The sequence below is a fragment of the Thalassophryne amazonica genome, chromosome 2 (assembly GCF_902500255.1).
Source record: "Thalassophryne amazonica chromosome 2, fThaAma1.1, whole genome shotgun sequence".
Taxonomy (NCBI): Eukaryota; Metazoa; Chordata; class Actinopteri; order Batrachoidiformes; family Batrachoididae; genus Thalassophryne; species Thalassophryne amazonica.
Window position 1 is genome coordinate 77,218,362 of NC_047104.1, and position 24,599 is coordinate 77,242,960.

Genomic DNA, 24,599 nt, shown 5'->3' on the forward strand with positions numbered 1-24,599 from the left:
GGTGAAACGTGGTTGTCCTCTCTCTGCTAATAAGCACCCCTACATCCTACACACTGTAGCTTTAAGTATAAAAGCAATTAGTATACAGTAGTTAAAAGACCTTTTGTGATTACTATTCTACACTAAAACAATTTTAACTACATAGGTGTACATACTCTGACACCTGGAGAAAATCTGTGATTAGGATTAGATCTTTACCCGTACCAAAAGTAGTACATGCAAGCATGTTTCAAGTATACTTCCAGTTTACTTTTTATATACTTATCAGTACTATTTTTTGGTAAGGGTAGTATCAATTCAAAATGTTTTTCTGTCCACTGTTACATGAACCGTCTTGATATCTCAACACAGAGAAAGTAATATTTCTTTACAAATTTTTAAAAAAGTGTTTCTGGAGTCTTAAAGATGCCCCCTTCAAGAGCCGGATATGTGCAGTGATGGTCTACCACAGAGGAGCTCTGGTCAGCACGCCTTTCCAGCTGTGAGAGTCTACCACCTGAACAGAATAGGGCAGATGGTATTGTTGTAGTGTTTCTGGTACACAGTGTACATTAAATAACATTAAACTCGAACAAATACAGCACGGTCACATGTATATGACATTTTTGCTATTTTACTGAGAATTCTGTGGAAAAATACCCTGCAGTAAGTTGATGAAAAGAGTGGCATGTAAGGTTCTCCAACATCTGGCATCATGACTCACCTGCATCCTCTTATGAAGGAATTTCAACATCTGGTTGAGACAGTCGATCTCCTGAGACAAAGTGGACATGTTGTGGTCAGGTCAATGAAGATGTGTACGTTGTCATATTTCCATCCCAAAAATATACACTACTCAAAAAACATTAAAGGAACACATTTTAATCAGAGTATAGCATCAAGTCAGTTCAACCACAGGGATATTGATCTGGTCAGTTGAGTAGCAGAGGGGGTGGTAATCCGTTTCAGCTGCTTTTGTGTTCATGAAATTAACAACAGGTGCACGAGAGGGGCAACAGTGAGACAACTCCCAAAACAGGAATGGTCTGACAGGTAAAGGCCAATGACATTTTTCCCTCCTTGTCTTTTCTGACTGATTTTTCACTACTTTTGCATTTGGCTAGGGTCACTGTAGTACCTGGTCATTTCAAACTTATTTTCAAGTGTGTGAACAACCTTGCTCCAGAAATACACTGCCCGCAGTCTCATTTGAGGGTGGGCACTAAAGGGGTAAAACATGACGCATATTATGTAATTTCTCTACTTCCAGGGAAAAACATGGCATTTCCTATGAGTTTTGGGGCAAATTACATGCAAACAAAGTGAAAATGCAAAGAAAAAGTGATGATGCTGTGGGAAAGTGGACATGTATTGCGGTTTGTTTATGACCCGGGGCACAAACATGTTCAAGCAGTTTTGCAGGCGAGAGAACATTGCTACGCTGGTTAGCTGTGTAGGCTAACACTTACCAACATGACGTCTCCCACTCACTTTGTCTTCCCTTCTCCACTGGGAACCGAAAAAAAAAAACACTTTTTGCGATTATGGTGACTGCAGCCAAAAACAAAACAGTACACCATTTTTCCGTGTTAAGTTATGCTGTGTAAACTGCACAACGGGACCAGCTGTCCCCATAAGTGGCCAAATCCCACGATATCACACAGGGTTCAAACGAGACTGCGGTGCCCAAACGGTAAACAAACAAACTTGTGAAATAAGAATGAGGGGTGTAACAAGCAATAACTGTAGAACAGCCAAACACAGAACATTTGGACAGTCATCCTTCTCAGTAATGGGTACTAAACTCTGGTATGCATTACCATGCTGGACTCTAAAAAATTATGCCCACCTCTTCCACCATTCAGAAGATTCAGACGGCTTTCAGTGGCTTTTCAGTCGTGTGACTATCCAAGAAATTGTGGACGAGGTGGGCATGTCACAACATGTCCTGTGAGGCTTCAACACAGTGGCGCTTTTGCTCCGCCATCAGCTTTGTGCCGAAGCCATCGGCATGAATTTTGCTGCAACTCTTTTCATGGCCAAATCTTCTGTCACAGTGGAATGTGCCGAAAAAGTGCTGATGTCCACCTCTTCCGCAATTTTTCAGATAGTCACACAACGGTCCCACATCACCACAGCGTTCACTTTGGAAATGATCCAGTGATTTCAGCATGTTGATGGCCGCCCGGAGCGCGGCTCGCTCTCCACCGTTGTGCAGCCATCTTTAAACCGGTTGTACCGCTCCTTAATCTGTGTGATGCCCATAGGATCGTCACCGAAAGCCGTCTGAATAATCCGAATGGTTTCCACCTGGCTGTCGCCCAGTTTCTGGCAAAATCTGATGCAGTCGCGCTGCTCCAGTCATTCCGCCATTTTCCTTGCAAAGAAAAAACGACGAGAGACTCCACCCATCCTCACACAAAGGCTGCTTACCAGCAAATGACGCAATCGACAGGCATGAAAAAATTCACGCATTCGCACGAAGGTTCAAGGTTGGCTCATGAAAGCACACGTGATTCAAATCCATCAGGTTTTGAAAAAATAAAAAGGTTGGATACTTTTCTAACAGACCTCGTATTTACCTGAGGGGAATTCCATAATCTTTATTTTCCTTCTAACACTGTCTGCAGGAGCATCCATGAGCTTTATAAATGACCAGAAGTTACCTTTCACCGCGGGTGATGCGCGCACTCCAACGTCTGTGAGATATCTTGATAAATTACTTCAGAGGTGTTATCTGGGTTCAAAAACAGCATTTTTAGATTTTGAAGTGTTTATTTCTCGCTGGCTTTTATGTAATGTAAGAGAAGCATATTAGATTTAAGCAGAAACAAGCTGTTTCAGAACATTTTCCACCATCTTGGATTTTTTTGTTCAAACAACCAGATAACGTCACCCTGCCTTTCTGTACTCTGACTGACTGTCACCGTGTGCTTCACAGCATCCCACGTGTAAGTCAGGGGAAGCCCCCACATGACCTATGACTGTATGAGTAGCTGCCCTAAGCAATTCAAGGCCCTCTTGTTGTGTGTTGGGGGGGTTTGGCTGGACATTTTGGTGTTCTTTTCTTTTCTTTGCTCTCCAGGTGGTATGCAAACTGATTTATTGTCTGTGGAGAAGGTGCTGGCAGAAGAGTCCTTCACCCTCATCAATGTGATATGCAGCACCTGTGGATGATGCTCACGTGCAACCTTAAAGACTTTCAGCTGAAGCAGATAATGAGATGGCGTTCTGCATTTAAGCCATGTGTGATTCAAGCAGAATTGCCGGGAACTCGACCTTGTGATGTTCGTTTGTGAGACGCTGAGGACCGCGCCTGGGTTTGACACATCGTGCCTGTGAAGGAGGACGGGTGAGGGACACATGCTGTCAGCACACATCAGAGGTGATTTGATTGTCTGAATAATTGTTAACAGTAATTTGGTATTTTGTTACGCAGTATATATGAATATTGATGAGAGTTGTGCAGCTCACTTCTCACGGCCGTGGCTTGGGGACAGATGATCCTCCACCTGTTGTGAGAAGCTGCTCATTTACATAAACCTTAAATTCAGACCTGAATGTGTTGCTGATAGTGTGTGCCTTTGAAGGATATTAGTTGTAGCTGCTGACTTACCTCACCTTTTCTATCCTTCACAGAGTCGGTTTGTCGTGTCCACCTGGGGGGTGTTTAGCGGTGAACGTGGGTCCAGAGGCGCCGGGCTTCGATCCCTTTGGGCGCTGGAGAGCGCGCCGTCCTTCACTCCGCCAGACAGACGCGTTTTATGTTTGTACACCGAGTATTGCACAAAAGGGGGAAAATAAATTGTTTTGTTATTGGAACCGCTTTCTGGTTATTTTAGCGCTGGGTTCAGTCAGACGCAGGCCCGCTCCTCAACCCGCGTCGACACATAACAGTATTCCCGGCCATTCTAAAATGGACCCAGCGGCAGAGGCAGTTCCATTTGCTGAAAGAGTTTAAGAACACTTGGAGAAAATATGGGAGCAATTACAGCATTTCGCAAACCAAATTAAACAAACAGATGCCCGTGTTACGGAGCTTGCAGCGCAAGCCGTTTCGCTTCCTGCTGCTCCAGCTGCGGCACCATTGATACCGGTGCAGATAACTCCGTCACCCAGAGATTCGGCGTCTGAACCGATTATTTGTCATCCGGAGCCTTATGCGGGAGACGTTGAAGCCTGTGCTCCGTTTCTGATGCAATGTTCTCTGGTTTTTGCTCAACGACCGGCTTCCTTCTCTTCTGATGGCAGCCGTGTCTCATATGTGACAAATTTGCTCCGAGGTGACGCCTTAGCTTGGGTCACTGCGTTGTGGAGTAATAACTCGCCATTGTTAGGATCCTTTAAGGATTTCTCTCGGGAGTTCCGCTTGGTTTTTGACCATCCGGTGAAAACAAATACCGTTGCCCAATGGTTACTGAATCTCAGGCAGGGGAGGCGGAGTGCGGCGGAGTATTCTGTGGATTTCCGAATTTTTTCTGCTCAGTCCGGTTGGAATGCCGCAGCTTTACGAGGAGTGTTTGTGGATGGTTTAAATGATTCATTAAAAGACGAGCTAGCAGTCCGTGACGAACCAAACGATTTAGATGAGCTGAAGCCGCTATATTGCCCCGTCATATAAGCGTCGAGAAAAATAGTGGTGACGTATCTCCAGGAGTTCTGGGACAGGCAAAATAATACACAAAAAAAAAAAAAAAAAAATTACTTGGGCTGTTTTGTTTTGTTTTTTGAAAGGGGTTATAAATTGTTTGGGGATTCAGAGGCGGTTCTGGTGGCGTGAACGACAGGCGGTTCGGAGCTCGGCTGGACTCAGTTGATCATTGGTTTTTATTATTTGTACTTAGGTATTTTCTGTTTGGGTCTGGGGTCGTTTTGTTTTGTTGTTTTTTATTTCCCTGCTTCCCTAACCCCAACCTCACTCGCCCCAAGACCGTTCGTCTTGTGGGTTGTGGGGTGGTGCAGGTTGGTCACGCTCAGCGCTCTCAGAAGACCTCTGCACCTAGGGGGGGTTGTCAGGGGCGTTTTTTTTGGTTTGGTTAGGGCCCGGTTCCACTCCAGCCTCGGTGGGCCTTTGTACCGTTCGTCATTGGTGTTGCCGGGGTGTGGTGCAGCGGGAACATACCTCAGTCGGAGGGGTGGGCCGATCTGTTGCCGTTCACCATTTCGGTAGTTCCACCCCTCCCGATAGGCTGGGGGTATGGTCGGGTTGGGGCACCGGACGTATTTCCGGTTTTCCGCTGCGCCTTGGGGTTGGGGCCGGGTTAGTTTTTCCTGTTCCCTTCCCCGGCTTGGTAATTTTGTTGCCGTTTGCCACAATTGAGCCGACGGAGGGCTCTGGGAGTGATCTGGGGTCTTTCGGGGTGCTGGGGAAGGTAACAGGGTTTATCGGTTGTTTTATTTGCCCCCGGGGTTGTTTAATGTAGTCCACCGGGGGTTGGAATTTTGTGTTTCTTCTGTTTCCTTCCAGGTTCCACCTCCAGGGTTGATGGGACGGTCCTCTGGGGGGGAATTGGCTTGTGGGGCCGACTAGCCAAGTGTGGCCGGGTCTGGGGTTCCTGGGTTGTGGGGAGGGTGCCTCCTGGGGTTTGATGGTACGGTCCTCTGGGGGGTGCCGTTGCTCCATGTGTACCTGGGGACGTCTGTGGGATTCCGGCTTTGGCTATTTCTCCTGGAACTGGCGGTAAAGGCCTTCTGGGGGGTGTTGGGCTCTGCAAGTCGTTCTGGGGGGGTTGTTGTTATTTTTCTTTGTGCATTTATGTTTGTATTGTGTTTGTGGGGCTGTGTTGGGTTTTTGCATTTGGGAGTTTTTCTTTTCTTCCCGGGATTGGATGGGACGGTCCCCTGGGAAGGTTTTGGGTGGGTTTTGTGTTTTTCTTGTATGTTAGGTTGTACTTGGGACTCTTTTGGGGTTTTTGTTGATGCCAGCCGGCCTTCCAGCTGCGGTGCCCTGTCCTGCTGTCTGCGGTGGACCTTGGGAGCGTTACGCTGTCTGCTTCCTGACGAGGACCCCGGAGGGAGGTGCTGTTCTCGGACCTGGTCTGTTCGGTCGCCGGGAGGCTTCCCGTTAAAGGGGGGGTACTGTTGTGTGTTGGGGGGGTTTGGCTGGACATTTTGGTGTTCTTTTCTTTTCTTTGCTCTCCAGGTGGTATGCAAACTGATTTATTGTCTGTGGAGAAGGTGCTGGCAGAAGAGTCCTTCACCCTCATCAACATGATGTGCAGCACCTGTGGATGATGCTCACGTGCAACCTTAAAGACTTTCAGCTGAAGCAGATAATGAGATGGCGTTCTGCATTTAAGCCATGTGTGATTCAAGCAGAATTGCCGGGAACTCGACCTTGTGATGTTCGTTTGTGATACGCTGAGGACCGCGCCTGGGTTTGACACATCGTGCCTGTGAAGGAGGACGGGTGAGGGACACATGCTGTCAGCACACATCAGAGGTGATTTGATTGTCTGAATAATTGTTAACAGTAATTTGGTATTTTGTTACGCACTATATGTGAATATTGATGAGAGTTGTGCAGCTCGCTTCTCACGGCCGTGGCGTGTGGACAGATGATCCTCCACCTGTTGTGAGAAGCTGCTCATTTACATAAAGCTTAAATTCAGACCTGAATGTGTTGCTGATAGTGTGTGTCTTTGAAGGATATTAGTTGTAGCTGCTGACTTACCTCACCTTTTCTATCCTTCACAGAGTCGGTTTGTCGTGTCCACCTGGGGGGTGTTTGGCGGTGAATGTGGGTCCAGAGGCGCCGGGCTTCGATCCCTTTGGGCGCTGGAGAGCGCGCCGTCCTTCACTCCGCCAGACAGACGCGTTTTATGTTTGTACACCGAGTATTGCACAAAAGGGGGAAAATAAATTGTTTTGTTATTGGAACCGCTTTCTGGTTATTTTAGCGCTGGGTTCAGTCAGACGCAGGTCCGCTCCTCAACCCGCGTCGACACATAACACCTCTGTTCTTTTGAAATTTTCCCCTTCAGGGGAACTATTTATTATTTTTTTCTAGTCAATGTGAATTTTGATGATATTGGCAATGTCATTTTATGAATCCCCTATTTAAAAGCGAATAAATAAAATTATAGTGGTGCAAAAGAAAATTATTTTCGTGACTTCAATATTAAAAAGCTCAGTGGCAGTGTACATTAAAAATACCTGTCCTAGTTTTTCATTTTGCTGGAGTTTGATTTGAGGTAGGAGGTCTTCCAATCTCTGGATCTGAAGAAAATTCCACACACATAAGAAAAACATTTATACAATGGCTTGCAAAAGTATTCATCCCCTTGATATTTCATGCATTTTAATTTGTTTATGGCATTTCAAATACAAACGTAAATCAGGTTTTCTAAAATTATCTTCCTGAGAGTCAAACTAAAAGAAAATCTCTACAACCTGATATAAATTAATTAAAAATATAAAACTTAAGATGATGGGCTGCATAAATCATGAGCCCCTTTGGTATAATACCTGTAAATAATCAGTTTAATTTCCAGTTTTCTTCAGACAAGTCAGGGGATGGACACATAAACATTTCCAAGTCACTGAATATGTCTTGAACTTTATTTACATCAGTTATGAAGAAATACAAACAATATGGCACTCTATGGTAAATCTGTATGGAGTAGACAGTTCTCAAAAACTGAGTGACTGTGCAAGAAGGAGAAGAGTGAGGAAAGCCACCAAGACACCCCCACAACCCAGAAGAAGTTACAGGCTTCTGTGGCTGTGATTAGAGAAATTGTGCACAGTGCATGTTTTGCATTTTGTATCCCCAGTTACAGCTTCATGATGAAGTGGTACAGAGGAGGGTTTTCTTTCATCAAAACATTAAATCTAGGCTTGCATCTCAGATGTACCTTCTGGCAAATTGTAGCTGAACTTCCAGGTCTTCTTTTTAATAAAATCCTCCTCTACACCACTACATCATGAAGCTGTATAACTGGGGATACAAAATGCAAGACATGCACTTTTGCAAGCCACTGTATTAACATACTGTACAATGTAGCCACATCACACACAGAGATGAGAGCTATCTGGGGAAAAAAAGCACAGCTGAATCTGCATTGCATATTGGCCTGCGAAACCAAGAGGAGAAAAAGTTTCCTATCAATCTATGGTGAAGAAAAGGTCTATATTTTCGATATTTATTCCAGGCAGCTTTTAATTTTGTTTATTCATCAATTACTTGCCAGTTCTTGTACGTGATATGCCAGTCAACCTGTAACCAAGCGGCAACACTCAAGCTAGAATTTTGGCCCCATAGTGGAAGTCATATTTCTTGTTGTTCCTTGACTGACCACTTGAGGCTGGCTCCAAAACAGAGCACTTTCCTATAGTACTCCGTGTTAAAATGTCCAGCTGTACAAGAGAAATAAACATGTTTACAGCCTGGTACAAAAGACGGTTTTGGTCATTATACATAGTTTCTGCCTCCTGACAACTGTAAAGGGGGGTTATTTTTCTAACTTCTTAGTTTAAGACATTTTAAACCATAAAGTACTGTATAACTGTGGGTGTGGTTGCTTTGAAAACAAAGTGAAAGGTTTAGTCAAAAGCGTGTAACCTGATGGTAGAGCTGTATAAGTGCTTGAGTGCGTGCATGCATGTGCGCACGCATGTGAGGGGGACAGTTGGTCTGAAATATCCATCTCCAACAATCTGGGTCCTGTGGTCCACCTGGCACAAAGCAGTGCCTAGCGCAATGCAAGTGTCACTGCAGGCCCAGCGCTCAGGTCGAGTGCTGTTACACTGCAATCACGATGAGACAGAAAACGACAGCAACATACACTGCCAAAAACTTGATCTAAAGTACTATGCAGACTTGTTTTGGTATTTATAGGGTGCAATATACAAATATGTTTAACACAGGCAGGCCAACAATGCAAATACACTCTGCTTGTACATGCAATAAAACTGGGCTAAAAACATTCATTAGACAAAATAAAAGTAAACATTAATGGAAAAATACAAAACTTCAACTTTCTGCTTCACTGCTTCAATTCTGGGAGCTTTAGTGGCTGATCAGTGACGTGTCGGAACAGATCGAATGAAAGATGATAATTCATGTTACGTTCAAAACACACCTATGATAAATTAAATTATTAAATACATCACCTATGTGGCCTATGTTTTATACTTTGTGCTCAGATTATGCACCCTGTAAATACTGAAGAGGAGTTAGACACACCCCAAATGCACTTGCTTTGTGCTTTAGACCATGCCCTATAGATTGTCAAGATAGGGTCCTGAGTCTCATATCAGTGAATCGGCTGCTGGGTCTGTAAACCAATCGGTCTAATGTAGAAAGAAAGAAATAAACAAACAAAAATAACATGCTGAATCCAGTGATATCATAAATACATGCATCTTTTCTAAACTTAACTGGGATGCTATTAAAAAATACAAAACTGCAGTTTTTGGGGCAGACTGCTTGTTTTGGAATAATTCCAGTCAATGAGGGGAATTTTATTGCATGTGCATATTTGAGGGAACTGTTGACTATGTTAGTGCTCATACCCTCCTGTCGATAGTCTGTAGCCTGGTCTTCATGGTCTTGTTGATCACTGTCATGGGAATAGTCCTGGCCTTAGGGAACACTGACAAACATCACAGACATGGTCAGATGCCACAGACACAATCCTTCAGGGAAATGCATCATTTTCACCAGAATAGTTGGAATATTTTTTCCCCTCTTAAGCCAGATGTTCAAAACATTTTTAGCTAATGACACAAGATCTAAGCTTCAATTTTCCTTCAGCTGAAGAAAAATCACAATCCATTTAAGGTTGTATCGAAGTTTATATACACAGAAAGAATTTCTTAACGTAATGTAATATCTGTAATCCTGCTTAGTTATTACAACAGTAGAAATGTGTTCCTATGAATGTGTTACTTTCCATGGGTGGAATGCTTATGCTTGAGCCACCAACAACATACAGCGGAAAACAGTTCATGTGAAGATAAATGTAATCTTACCGTGCTGAAACACCTTGACTACCTCAAGCACATGTGGCCTGTGGTGAAAAATATACACAAACTGTCAGATCATTTTGAGAAATTCTGAGCCTGACCCAGAAAAAGTAAATGGACTGCATTTACATAGTGCTTTTCCATCTGATTCAGAACCTCAAAACAATTTACAATGATGCCTCACATTCACCCATTCACACAGCACTGTAAGGGTGTTGGCATGTCAGGTGCTGCTCAACTGCATACCGGTATCAATTGGGCATTAAGGGTCTTGCCCAAGGACCCTCAGTGATTTTTCCAGTGTGACAGGGGGTTTGAACTGAGGATCCTCTGGTCTCAAGCCCATCACCTCCTCCCAAGTATGGTGTGGTTCTCTATCTTTTGCATTCTGAGAAACCAACAATTCTGGAGAATGTGTGATGTTTTGACTCACTGGGTGCAAAGAACAGAATAAAAATAATGAATGTTTATGAGTTCAGTTCGGCTTTGCCATTCAACTAGGCTTCCCCTCATTGAATGGTATGTTCCAGCTTTCACCTCATGAAATATTTGTTCCATTGAAAGAATGAAAAAAACATTCATTATTTGTTTTATATAATGGCTAAACTATCCTAATTATAGTCAGACACAATTCAACCACTAGGAGTAGTGGGCAGCCACCATAGAGATGTGTGCGCGCACACACACACATATATATATATATATATACATATATATATATATATATATATATATATATATATATCTATATATACACACAGTAGTGTTCAGAATAATAGTAGTGCTATGTGACTAAAAAGATTAATCCAGGTTTTGAGTATATTTCTTATTGTTACATGGGAAACAAGGTACCAGTGGATTCAATAGATTCTCATAAATCCAACAAGACCAAGCATTCATGATATGCACAATCTTAAGGCTATGAAATTGGGCTATTAGTAAAAAAAAAAAAAAAAAGTAGAAAAGGGGGTGTTCACAATAATAGTAGCATCTGCTGTTGATGCTACAAACTCAAAACTATTATGTTCAAACTGCTTTTTTTAGCAATCCTGTGAATCACTAAACTAGTATTTGGTTGTATAACCACAGTTTTTCATGATTTCTTCACATCTGCGAGGCAATTTTGTTGGTTTGGAATCATGATTTTGCTTGGTTACTAGTGTGCTTGGGTCACTGTCTTGTTGAAACACCCATTTCAAGGGCATGTCCTCTACAGCATAAGGCAACATGACCTCTTCAAGTATTTTGACATATCCAAACTGATCCATCATACCTGGTATGCGATATATAGGCCCAACACCATAGTAGGAGAAACATGCCCACATCATGATGCTTGCACCACCATGCTTCACTGTCTTCACTGTGAACTGTGGCTTGAATTCAGAGTTTGGGGGTCGTCTCACAAACTGTCTGCGGCCCTTGGACCCAAAAAGAACAATTTTACTCTCATCAGTCCACAAAATATTCCTCCATTTCTCTTTAGGCCAGTTGATGTGTTCTTTGGCAAATTGTAACCTCTTCTGCACATGTCTTTTATTTAACAGAGGGACTTTGCGGGGGATTCTTGCAAATAAATTAGCTTCACACAGGCATCTTCTAACTGTCACAGCACTTACAGGTAACTTCATCCTGGAGCTGATCAATGGGTGAGCCTTTGCCATTCTGGTTATTCTTCTATCCATTTTGATGGTTGTTTTCCGTTTTCTTCCACACGTCTTTTTTTTTTTTTTTTTTCCATTTTACAGCATTGGAGATCATTGTAGATGAACAGCCTATAATTTTTTGCACCTGTGTATAAGTTTTCCCCTCTCCAATCAACTTTTTAATAAAACTATGCTGTTCTTCTGAACAATGTCTTGGACGTCCCATTTTCCTCAGGCTTTCAAAGACAAAAGCATGTTCAACAGGTGCTGGCTTCATCCTTACATAGGGGACACCTGATTCACACCTGTTTGTTCCACAAAACTGACGAACTCACTGACTGAATGCCACACTACTATTATTGTGAACACCCCCTTTTCTACTTTTTTTTACTAATAGCCCAATTTCATAGCCTTAAGAGTGTGCATATCATGAATGCTTGGTCTTGTTGGATTTGTGAGAATCTACTGAATCTACTGGTACCTTGTTTCCCATGTAACAATAAGAAATATACTCAAAACCTGGATTAATTTTTTTAGTCACATAGCACTACTATTATTCTGAACACTACTGTGTGTGTATATATATATATATATATATATATATATATATATATATATATATATATATATATATATATATATATATATATATATGTGTGTGTGTGTGTATAAAATTACTAGAGAGCGCAGTCACACTGAGACGTGTGCCGACAAGGGACATGGTCGCCATTTTGACACTGGGCAACTCAGTGGCCTGAGCACACATGACGCTCATAAATCTCAAGAAACAGCTGGAAAATGCCATAGTTCTGGTTATTTTTGTTACTTTTTCTATGACTTTTGGGCAATAAACTGGTGTATCTTGCAGAGCGTCATACCTGTGCAATACATGAATATGAAGTTGTATGCCATGTATATACGATATTGCCTGGCAGCACCTGGAATAAAATCTGGAATCTTTTGCACAAGATCATCCGCAAAAGAATTGATTCTTGGATTTTTACTGTAACTTTTGAAGGGTCTGTACTAGGCATGTGGAGATTAATCAATACGAATCTGTATCTAGATACAAATGTGCATGAGCTGAGTGCATCAATTCATTCAGTCTGCATCGATTCATCTGACGGGTTGAATTGTGTTGCATTGCTTGCTGCCTACTTGCATCGATTTTTTTCTGATGCACACTGAACGCACCACAGATGGAAGCCAGAAAGCTTCACAATTTCCTCATCAGTCCTTCAGTTCGGGACACATTTCTCTACGTTGATTGCAGACTGCGGCAAATCTGCTTGAAGCAATGAAGCAGCGCGTTGACCCGCTGTTAGCTGGTTCTCTGCTTCGCTGGTTTTCAGAAGCGGCAGGTCCACAATGTCTTCATTATCCCTTCTCAAAGCCATTTAAAGATATCAATCATGAGTCAGCTTTGTGTGGATTAAAGTCACGGACTGGGACTCTTGTCCTGTTGCGGGCAACAAACGTCCAACGTTCCACACCAGAGTTTTACGCAATGGTTCTCTGGCGTGAGCACCAGCCATGCGTAAACTGAAGTTGTCCATCAGGTAAAGGAAATAATACGAGCGAAGCGGCGCACAGCAGTGCGAAGCTGGCTCATGGTACAGGGCGTCCTAAACAGGAAGATACAAATTTCAAATCCACAGTAAAACAGGAAATGTTCAAATGTCAAACACTTCCTGGATTGACAGATGAGATCCCATGGAATCTCGCAGGAACTCAGTGACAAGCTTACACTCAAACAGGAAGTGCCAAATTTTCAGTCACAGTGAAACAGGAAACGTCAAATGTTGAACACTTCCTGGCATGGGTGGAGCTAGAGCGGAGGCCGGGATTTCACTGGACTCCCGTGAAATCTGATTGGACACAGATGATTGACATGTCACAGCACCACACGTCTGGTTGAAAGACCTGCATTTTGAAATTAGTGAGTCACACTGACTGCTAACTTCCTCCTGTCCAGTAATTAGTACTGTGTACCACATTACACAACTCGTGTAATCTGCTAACATGAGCTAACAGACAGTTGTCTGTTAGCTTATGTTTAAGCTAACAGACAGCAACTGGTTCATGCCCTGTTGGCTTATTAGTGCAGCAGATAACTGAAACAATCCTTCAAATGGTGATACAAGCATAAAATTCAGCACAAATACAGTTGGGGCAAAATTAATGGAGCAACTTTAACTTTTGACCTCTGTACAAACTGAAACTGACCTTTGTCACCATTCTTGCTGCTTTTACCTCATAACTCCATAACATTCAGTCACAGATTGTCCAAACTCTACCTTTTTGGAAACTTTATGATCAGACAAATAATGTGTTTTCTGTATGATTGGAGCATCTTTTAATTTTGACCCCTGTGTAATTCTTCAATTGACCCCTACCTGGCTGCCTATTGAAAGTTCAAGTGGCCAATCAGTTTTTTCAAAGAGTTCCTGTCTATGGATTATTTGTGCCAAATTTTGCTTGTATCACCATTTGCAGGGTTCCACTCTAAATAGTCTCTTATCTGCTGCACTATATATGAGATGTAAGATGCTGGTCCTCAGTGTTTCTCAATTGCCCTCAAAAGTATCAGAACACTTGGTATTTCACACAATTTAGTTTGTTTATTCCATTTCAAATACATTTTTTTTCTAACATTATCTTCCTTAACTCAAACTGAAAGCAAATCTCTACAACTTGATATAAATTAATTAAAAATATAAAATCCAGCTTCCTGATGAAGCGATGTAGAGGAGGATTTTCTTAAAAAGAAGACCTGAAAGTTAAGCTACAATTTGACAGAAGGTACATTTGAGATGAAAGCCTAGATTTGATGTTTTGGTGAAAGAAACTTTTGTATTTCTTCATAATTGATGTAAATAAAGTCAAAGACATATTCAGTGACTTATAAATGTTCATGTTTCCATCCCCTGACTTGTCTGAAGAAATCTGGCAATAAAACTGATTATTATTTATAGGTTTTATCGAGTTTTAGAGATTTGCTTTCAGTTTGAGTTTGAGGAAGAAAATTTTAGAAATTTTTATTCTTTTTTTTTTTTTTTTTTTGTATTTCTTGTATTTAAAATGGCATAAACAAATTACAATGTGTGAAATTCCAAGTGTTCCAATACTTTTGGAGGGCACAGTATCCTAACCTTATGATGAGTGCAAAATGAGTGTGGTATTATTACCGTTTTGTTTAAGAACGTTTAATTTTCACTGTTGCTGCACTTTGTGTCAAATCGTATATCATATTGATATGAAAATTCAGTAAGGTATATCTGCTATTATACATTCCAAATCTACGGTGGAACTCTACTACTATTTACTAAGGTATACCTAATAAAAAAAGAGTAGAGAAGCTTGAATCTTCAAATGGACTGGGTTGCTTGACGCGAGGATGTTTCATTTCTAATCGCAGAAGGTAAATTCTGTCTTGACTACCAGACTACCAGAGCAAGAAATTTAGCTGAGGAAGCTTCTGCGATTAGAAGCGAAACATCCTCACGTCAAGCAACCCAGTCCAGTCGAAGATTCAAGCTTCTCTACTATGGAAACCACCTGGACAACACAGGGTATTACAGCATTAATGAAGGCCCGAGGAGTCGGCTACATCCGCGGCTACATCCAGGCCCGCGGCATCGGCGGAGGTGGTTCATCCAGGCCCACGGCATCGGCGGAGGCGGTTTATCCAGGCCCGCCACGTCGGCTACATCCAAGGCTAGCGACGGCTATGTCCGTGGCTAGCGTCGGCTACATCTGGGGCTGGCGGCGACATCTGAGGCTGGAGACGATTACATCTGAGGTTGCCTACGGCTACATCTGTGGCTAGCGGTAGCTACGACCGTGGCTGGGGGCGGCTGTGAACGAGGTTAGCAGCGGGGAGGGTCGGTGTGCGGCGACCGGACCTGTGGTGGTGGAGGCTACGGGTGAGAATTGTTTTTTGCAATCAATAGTGACCATACTGAGCCACGATAGTCGGCATGGCACCACCCAGGAAAACAGATAAACTCGAGGAAGATATAGAGGAGATAAAGACCTCATTAAACCGTATATCAAAAGACATGTCTAATTGAGACAAACTGATGGTGGAGATTAAAGAACTACAAAATCTGGTTAAAGAGAAGGACAAGATCATTAAGAAACTTGAGCAACGTGTAGATGAACTTGAACAATTCACTAGAAAAGATGATGTTATAATATCTGGATTAGAAACAAGGCATCGGACATATGCAAGGGTGGTGGATTCTGGTGGAGCCAGTGGGGAGTATGCACCACCTGAAGAACGACAATCATTGGAACAAGTTACAAACTTTTTATATCAAAAAGGTGTTGTCATCCATCAAGACACGATATCAGACTGTTATACTATTCCAACTAAAGATAGAAAAAATAAACTATCTAACATTGTTATACGATTTACAAGTAGAAAATATAAAAATGAGTTATTAAGACAGGCAAAGAATTTGAAAGGAACGAGTGTCTACGTAAATGAGCATCTAACAAAAAAAAAATGCAGATATTGCTAGGGAAGCAAGACTACTAAGAAAACAGAAACACATTGTTGCTACATGGGTCTGGAATTGTAGGGTGTGGATTAGAGTAAAAGAAGGAACAAACGGTATACAAATTAAAAACATGGAGGACCTTACGAAATACAGACCTGAATAGACAATCAAATATGACGTCTGTTGGTAATTGGACCAACAAAAAAAATCTGATCAAACATGGAAACAGATGATAAAATATATGACATAGACACCAATATTGATGAAAGTATATTTGATTTAAAAACGATTGGTTGTGAGTATTATACGGTAGAACAGCTGAATAGTGAAAAAATTGCAGAAGATACCCTGTCACTTATACATATAAACAGCCGAAGCTTGTATTGTAAAATGTCACAAATAAAAGATTACTTAAATCAGTTTAAAAACAGATTTAGTATTGTTGCAATCACTGAATCTTGGCTTAAAGATGAGCTCATGGATGAAGTTCAAATGGAGGGATATGAGCTGTATTTTGTTAACAGAAGATATAAAAAAGGCGGTGGTATTGCTCTGTATATAAAAACAGATCTGATGTGTACAATTGTTGAAGAAATGACAATTATGAATGATGTCATAGAAATTGTAACAGTGGAACTTGTACATGAAACATCTAAGAATATTCTAATCAGTTGTGTATACAGAGCACCAGATTCTTGTGTTGTGAAATTTACAGATAAAATAATAGAATTATTCCATAAAATTAAAAACAAAACACTTTTTATGTGTGGGGACTTTAACATTAACATAGAAAGCTCCAGTTGCCAAAGATTTAGTGATTTTGTGAACTCAAATGTATAGTTTGGGGTTAGTCCCCTTGATAACAAAACCAACCAGAATTACATCGCAAAGTGCAACGGTAATCGACAATATATTTACAAACAGAACAGATGAAATTATCAAGAATGGGATCTTCATGACAGATATTAGCGATCATTTACCAATTTTTTCAATATTTAAATATAAAAATAGGTACAACAAAAAAACTGTTATAAACTTTAAAAGAGATAAGTCAGTAAAAGCCTCAGAGGCATTAAAATATGACCTTAAAAATCAAAATTGGGAAGAAGTTTATGTCAGTGATGTTAATGTAGCATATAACTAATTTATGAAAATATTGATGAAATCATATGATAAAAATGGTAAATTAATAGAAATTAGTAAGAAAAGAGTAAATAAACCATGGCTGACAAAGGGAATAAAAAATGCTTGTGCAAAGAAAAACTATTTATAGAGGTGCTTTTTAAAATTCCAAACAAAGAAATCAAAACATAAATACAAAAAATATAAAAATAAATTATTAACAATAATTAGGAAACAAAAAAAAAGATTATTACAGTGAACAATTAAATATGAGTAAAGATAATATGAGGGCAACATGGGGAATTATAAAAAGTGTGATTGATAGTGATGGAGCGAAAGCAACTATTCCAAATTACTTTGTTAAGGAAAATAAAGAGATATATGACATAAAAGAAGTTGCAAATCAATCAATCAATCAATCAACTTTTTTCTTATATAGCGCCAAATCACAACAAACAGTTGCCCCAAGGCGCTCCATATTGCAAGGCAAGGCCATACAATAATTATGAAAAACCCCAACGGTCAAAACGACCCCCTATGAGCAAGCACTTGGCCACAGTGGGAAGGAAAAACTCCCTTTTAACAGGAAGAAACCTCCAGCAGAACCAGGCTCAGGGAGGGGCAGTCTTCTGCTGAGACTGGTTGGGGCTGGGGGAAAGAACCAGGAAAAAGACATGCCGAGAAGGGGGGCAGAGATCGATCACTAATGATTAAATGCAGAGTGATGCATACGGAGCAAAAAGAGAAAGAAACAGTGCATCATGGGAACCCCCCCACAGTCTACGTCTAAAGCAACATAACCAAGGGATGGTCCAGGGTCACCCGATCCAGCCCTAACTATAAGCCTTAGCGAAAAGGAAAGTTTTAAGCCTAATCTTAAAAGTAGAGAGGGTATCTGTCTCCCTGATCTGAATTGGGAGCTGGTTCCACAGGAGAGGAGCCTGAAAGCTGAAGGCTCTGCCTCCCATTCTACTCTTACAAACCCTAGGAACTACAAGTAAGCCCGCAGTCTGAGAGCGAAGCGCTCTAATGGGGTAATATGGTACTACGAGGTCCCTAAGATAAGATGGGACCTGATTATTCAAAACCTTATAAGTAAGAAGAAGAATTTTAAATTCTATTCTAGAATTAACAGGAAGCCAATGAAGAGAGGCCAACACGGGTGAGATATGCTCTCTCCTGCTAGTCCCCATCAGTACTCTAGCTGCAGCATTCTGAACCAACTGAAGGCTTTTTAGGGAACTTTTAGGACAACCTGATAATAATGAATTACAATAGTCCAGCCTAGAGGAAATAAATGCATGAATTAGTTTTTCAGCATCACTCTGAGACAAGACCATTCTGATTTTAGAGATATTGCGTAAATGCAAAAAGGCAGTCCTACATATTTGTTTAATATGCGCTTTGAATGACATATCCTGATCAAAAATAACTCCAAGATTTCTCACAGTATTACTAGAGATCAGGGAAATGCCATCCAGAGTAACGATCTGGTTAGACACCATGCTTCTAAGATTTGTGGGGCCAAGTACAATAACTTCAGTTTTATCTGAGTTTAAAAGCAGGAAATTAGAGGTCATCCATGTCTTTATGTCTGTAAGACAATCCTGCAGTTTAGCTAATTGGTGTGTATCCTCTGGCTTCATGGATAGATAAAGCTGGGTATCATCTGCGTAACAATGAAAATTTAAGCAATACCGTCTAATAATACTGCCCAAGGGAAGCATGTATAAAGTGAATAAAATTGGTCCTAGCACAGAACCTTGTGGAACTCCATAATTAACTTTAGTCTGTGAAGAAGATTCCCCATTTACATGAACAAACTGTAATCTATTAGACAAATATGATTCAAACCACCGCAGCGCAGTGCCTTTAATACCTATGACATGCTCTAATCTCTGTAATAAAATTTTATGGTCAACAGTATCAAAAGCAGCACTGAGGTCCAACAGAACAAGCACAGAGATAAGTCCACTGTCCGAAGCCATAAGAAGATCATTTGTAACCTTCACTAATGCTGTTTCTGTACTATGATGAATTCTAAAACCTGACTGAAACTCTTCAAATAGACCATTCCTCTGCAGGTGATCAGTTAGCTGTTTTACAACTACCCTCTCAAGAATCTTTGAGAGAAAAGGAAGGTTGGAGATTGGCCTATAATTAGCTAAGATAGCTGGGTCAAGTGATGGCTTTTTAAGTAATGGTTTAATTACTGCCACCTTAAAGGCCTGTGGTACATAACCAACTAACAAAGATAGATTGATCATATTTAAGATTGAAGCATTAAATAATGGTAGGACTTCCTTGAGCAGCCTGGCAGGAATGGGGTCTAATAAACATGTTGATGGTTTGGATGAAGTAACTAATGAAAATAACTCAGACAGAACAATCGGAGAGAAAGAGTCTAACCAAATACCGGCATCACTGAAAGCAGCCAAAGATAACGATACATCTTTGGGATGGTTATGAGTAATTTTTTCTCTAATAGTCAAAATTTTGTTAGCAAAGAAAGTCATGAAGTCATTACTAGTTAAAGTTAATGGAATACTCAGCTCAATAGAGCTCTGACTCTTTGTCAGCCTGGCTACAGTGCTGAAAAGAAACCTGGGGTTGTTCTTATTTTCTTCAATTAGTGATGAGTAGAAAGATGTCCTAGCTTCACGGAGGGCTTTCTTATAGAGCAACAAACTCTTTTTCCAGGCTAAGTGAAGATCTTCTAAATTAGTGAGACGCCATTTCCTCTCCAACTTACGGGTTATCTGCTTTAAGCTACGAGTTTGTGAGTTATAACACAGAGTCAGACACTTCTGATTTAAAGCTCTCTTTTTCAAAGGAGCTACAGCATCCAAAGTTGTCTTCAATGAGGATGTAAAACTATTGACGAGATACTCTAACTCCCTTACAGAGTTTAGGTAGCTACTCTGCTCTGTGTTGGTATATGACATTAGAGAACATAAAGAAGGAATCATATCCTTAAACCTAGTTACAGCGCTTTCTGAAAGACTTCTAGTGTAATGAAACTTATTCCCCACTGCAGGGTAGTCCATCAGGGTAAATGTAAATGTTATTAAAAAAATGATCAGACAGAAGGGAGTTTTCAGGGAATACTGTTAAGTCTTCTATTTCCATACCATAAGTCAGAACAAGATCTAAAATATGATTAAAGTGGTGGGTGGACTCATTTACTTTTTGAGCAAAGCCGATAGAGTCTAATAATAGATTAAATGCAGTGTTGAGGCTGTCATTCTCAGCATCTGTGTGGATGTTAAAATCGCCCACTATAATTATCTTATCTGAGCTAAGCACTAAGTCAGACAAAAGGTCTGAAAATTCACAGAGAAACTCACAGTAACGACCAGGTGGACGATAGATAATAACAAATAAAACTGGTTTTTGGGACTTCCAATTTGGATGGACAAGACCAGTGTAATCTTTACGTGCCTTAACTAAAGCACTCCTTCTGCTGAATCACCTATAAATTATTTACACATTATTCACTTTGCGTGTTTTTAGGAATCCGCTAGCTTAGCGTAGCTACTAGCTCTTAGCCGATTTAGCATGGCGGCTTCTCCTGTCTCTCCCGCACTTTTCTGCTCTGGGTGTGAAATGTTTAGTTATTCCTCGGCCTCCTTTAGCAGTAACGGTACTTGTAATAAGTGTAGCTTATTCGTAGCTTTGGAGGCCAGGCTGGGCGAATTGGAGACTCGGCTCCGCACCGTGGAAAATTCTACAGTTAGCCAGGCCCCTGTAGTCGGTGCAGACCAAGGTAGCTTAACCGCCGTTAGTTCCCCCCTGGCAGATCCCGAGCAGCCGGGAAAGCAGGCTGACTGGGTGACTGTGAGGAGGAAGCGTAGCCCTAAACAGAAGCCCTGTGTACACCGTCAACCCGTTCACATCTCTAACCGTTTTTCCCCACTCGACGACACACCCGCCGAGGATCAAACTCTGGTTATTGGCGACTCTGTTTTGAGAAATGTGAAGTTAGCGACACCAGCAACCATAGTCAATTGTCTTCCGGGGGCCAGAGCAGGCGACATTGAAGGAAATTTGAAACTGCTGGCTAAGGCTAAGCGTAAATTTGGTAAGATTGTAATTCACGTCGGCAGTAATGACACCCGGTTACGCCAATCGGAGGTCACTAAAATTAACATTAAATCGGTGTGTAACTTTGCAAAAACAATGTCGGACTCTGTAGTTTTCTCTGGGCCCCTCCCCAATCGGACCGGGAGTGACATGTTTAGCCGCATGTTCTCCTTGAATTGCTGGCTGTCTGAGTGGTGTCCAAAAAATGAGGTGGGCTTCATAGATAATTGGCAAAGCTTCTGGGGAAAACCTGGTCTTGTTAGGAGAGACGGCATCCATCCCACTTTGGATGGAGCAGCTCTCATTTCTAGAAATCTGGCCAATTTTCTTAAATCCTCCAAACCGTGACTATCCAGGGTTGGGACCAGGAAGCAGAGTTGTAGTCTTACACACCTCTCTGAAGCTTCTCTCCCCCTGCCATCCCCTCATTACCCCATCCCCGTAGAGACGGTGCCTGCTCCCAGACTACCAATAACCAGCAAAAATCTATTTAATCATAAAAATTCAAAAAGAAAAAATAATATAGCACCTTCAACTGCACCACAGACTAAAACAGTTAAATGTGGTCTATTAAACATTAGGTCTCTCTCTTCTAAGTCCCTGTTGGTAAATGATATAATAATTGATCAACATATTGATTTATTCTGCCTAACAGAAACCTGGTTACAGCAGGATGAATATGTTAGTTTAAATGAGTCAACACCCCCGAGTCACACTAACTGTCAGAATGCTCGTAGCACGGGCCGGGGCGGAGGATTAGCAGCAATCTTCCATTCCAGCTTATTAATTAATCAAAAACCCAGACAGAGCTTTAATTCATTTGAAAGCTTGTCTCTTAGTCTTGTCCATCCAAATTGGAAGTCCCAAAAACCAGTTTTATTTGTTATTATCTATCGTCCACCTGGTCGTTACTGTGAGTTTCTCTGTGAATTTTCAGACCTTTTGTCTGACTTAGTGCTTAGCTCAGATAAGATAATTATAGTGGGCGATTTTAACATCCACACAGATGCTGAGAATGACAGCCTCAACACTGCATTTAATCTATTATTAGACTCTATTGGCTTTGCTCAAAAAGTAAATGAGTCCACCCACCACTTTAATCATATCTTAGATCTTGTTCTGACTTATGGTATGGAAATAGAAGACTTAACAGTATTCCCTGAAAACTCCCTTCTGTCTGATCATTTCTTAATAACATTTACATTTACTCTGATGGACTACCCAGCAGTAGGGAATAAGTTTCATTACACTAGAAGTCTTTCAGAAAGCGCTGTAACTAGGTTTAAGGATATGATTCCTTCTTTATGTTCTCTAATGCCATATAACAACACATCCAAACCATCAACATGTTTATTAGACCCCATTCCTACCAGGCTGCTCAAGGAAGCCCTACCATTATTTAATGCTTCGATCTTAAATATGATCAATCTATCTTTGTTAGTTGGCTATGTACCACAGGCTTTTAAGGTGGCAGTAATTAAACCATTACTTAAAAAGCCATCACTTGACCCAGCTATCTTAGCTAATTATAGGCCAATCTCCAACCTTCCTTTTCTCTCAAAAATTCTTGAAAGGGTAGTTGTAAAACAGCTAACTGATCATCTGCAGAGGAATGGTCTATTTGAAGAGTTTCAGTCAGGTTTTAGAATTCATCATAGTACAGAAACAGCATTAGTGAAGGTTACAAATGATCTTCTTATGGCCTTGGACAGTGGACTCATCTCTGTGCTTGTTCTGTTAGACCTCAGTGCTGCTTTTGATACTGTTGACCATAAAATTTTATTACAGAGATTAGAGCATGCCATAGGTATTAAAGGCACTGCGCTGCGGTGGTTTGAATCATATTTGTCTAATAGATTACAATTTGTTCATGTAAATGGGGAATCTTCTTCACAGACTAAAGTTAATTATGGAGTTCCACAAGGTTCTGTGCTAGGACCAATTTTATTCACTTTATATATGCTTCCCTTAGGCAGTATTATTACACGGTATTGCTTAAATTTTCATTGTTACGCAGATGATACCCAGCTTTATCTATCCATGAAGCCAGAGGACACACACCAATTAGCTAAACTGCAGGATTGTCTTACAGACATAAAGACATGGATGACCTCTAATTTCCTGCTTTTAAACTCAGATAAAACTGAAGTTATTGTACTTGGCCCCACAAATCTTAGAAACATGGTGTCTAACCAGATCCTTACTCTGGATGGCATTACCCTGACCTCTAGTAATACTGTGAGAAATCTTGGAGTCATTTTTGATCAGGATATGTCATTCAAAGCGCATATTAAACAAATATGTAGGACTGCTTTTTTGCATTTACGCAATATCTCTAAAATCAGAAAGGTCTTGTCTCAGAGTGATGCTGAAAAACTAATTCATGCATTTATTTCCTCTAGGCTGGACTATTGTAATTCATTATTATCAGGTTGTCCTAAAAGTTCCCTAAAAAGCCTTCAGTTAATTCAAAATGCTGCAGCTAGAGTACTGACGGGGACTAGAAGGAGAGAGCATATCTCACCTATATTGGCCTCTCTTCATTGGCTTCCTGTTAATTCTAGAATAGAATTTAAAATTCTTCTTCTTACTTATAAGGTTTTGAATAATCAGGTCCCATCTTATCTTAGGGACCTCGTAGTACCATATCACCCCAATAGAGCGCTTCGCTCTCAGACTGCAGGCTTACTTGTAGTTCCTAGGGTTTGTAAGAGTAGAATGGGAGGCAGAGCCTTCAGCTTTCAGGCTCCTCTCCTGTGGAACCAGCTCCCAATTCAGATCAGGGAGACAGACACCCTCTCTACTTTTAAGATTAGGCTTAAAACTTTCCTTTTTGCTAAAGCTTATAGTTAGGGCTGGATCAGGTGACCCTGAACCATCCCTTAGTTATGCTGCTATAGACGTAGACTGCTGGGGGGTTCCCATGATGCACTGTTTCTTTCTCTTTTTGCTCTGTATGCACCACTCTGCATTTAATCATTAGTGATCGATCTCTGCTCCCCTCCACAGCATGTCTTTTTCCTGGTTCTCTCCCTCAGCCCCAACCAGTCCCAGCAGAAGACTGCCCCTCCCTGAGCCTGGTTCTGCTGGAGGTTTCTTCCTGTTAAAAGGGAGTTTTTCCTTCCCACTGTAGCCAAGTGCTTGCTCACAGGGGGTCGTTTTGACCGTTGGGGTTTTACATAATTATTGTATGGCCTTGCCTTACAATATAAAGCGCCTTGGGGCAACTGTTTGTTGTGATTTGGCGCTATATAAAAAAAATTGATTGATTGAATTGATTGATTGACAAGACTAAGAG

At 41.2% G+C, this 24,599-nt stretch overlaps 1 protein-coding gene across 1 annotated transcript in view; it reads right to left on the reverse strand.

Annotated features, from left to right (window-relative positions):
• Window positions 1-384: 384 nt before the first annotated feature.
• The window catches only part of si:zfos-1056e6.1 (uncharacterized protein LOC107988029 homolog), a 51,698-nt gene continuing 27,483 nt past the window's right edge, over window positions 385-24,599 (reverse strand). Inside the window, exons 5-9 of the mRNA XM_034188244.1 lie at window positions 9,955-9,992; window positions 9,496-9,575; window positions 7,135-7,197; window positions 704-754; window positions 385-496 (exon numbers count right to left, since the gene is read on the reverse strand). Coding sequence (XP_034044135.1) covers window positions 443-496; window positions 704-754; window positions 7,135-7,197; window positions 9,496-9,575; window positions 9,955-9,992 — 286 coding nt within the window. The 3' untranslated portion in view covers window positions 385-442. The remainder of the gene's footprint in view (window positions 497-703; window positions 755-7,134; window positions 7,198-9,495; window positions 9,576-9,954; window positions 9,993-24,599) is intronic.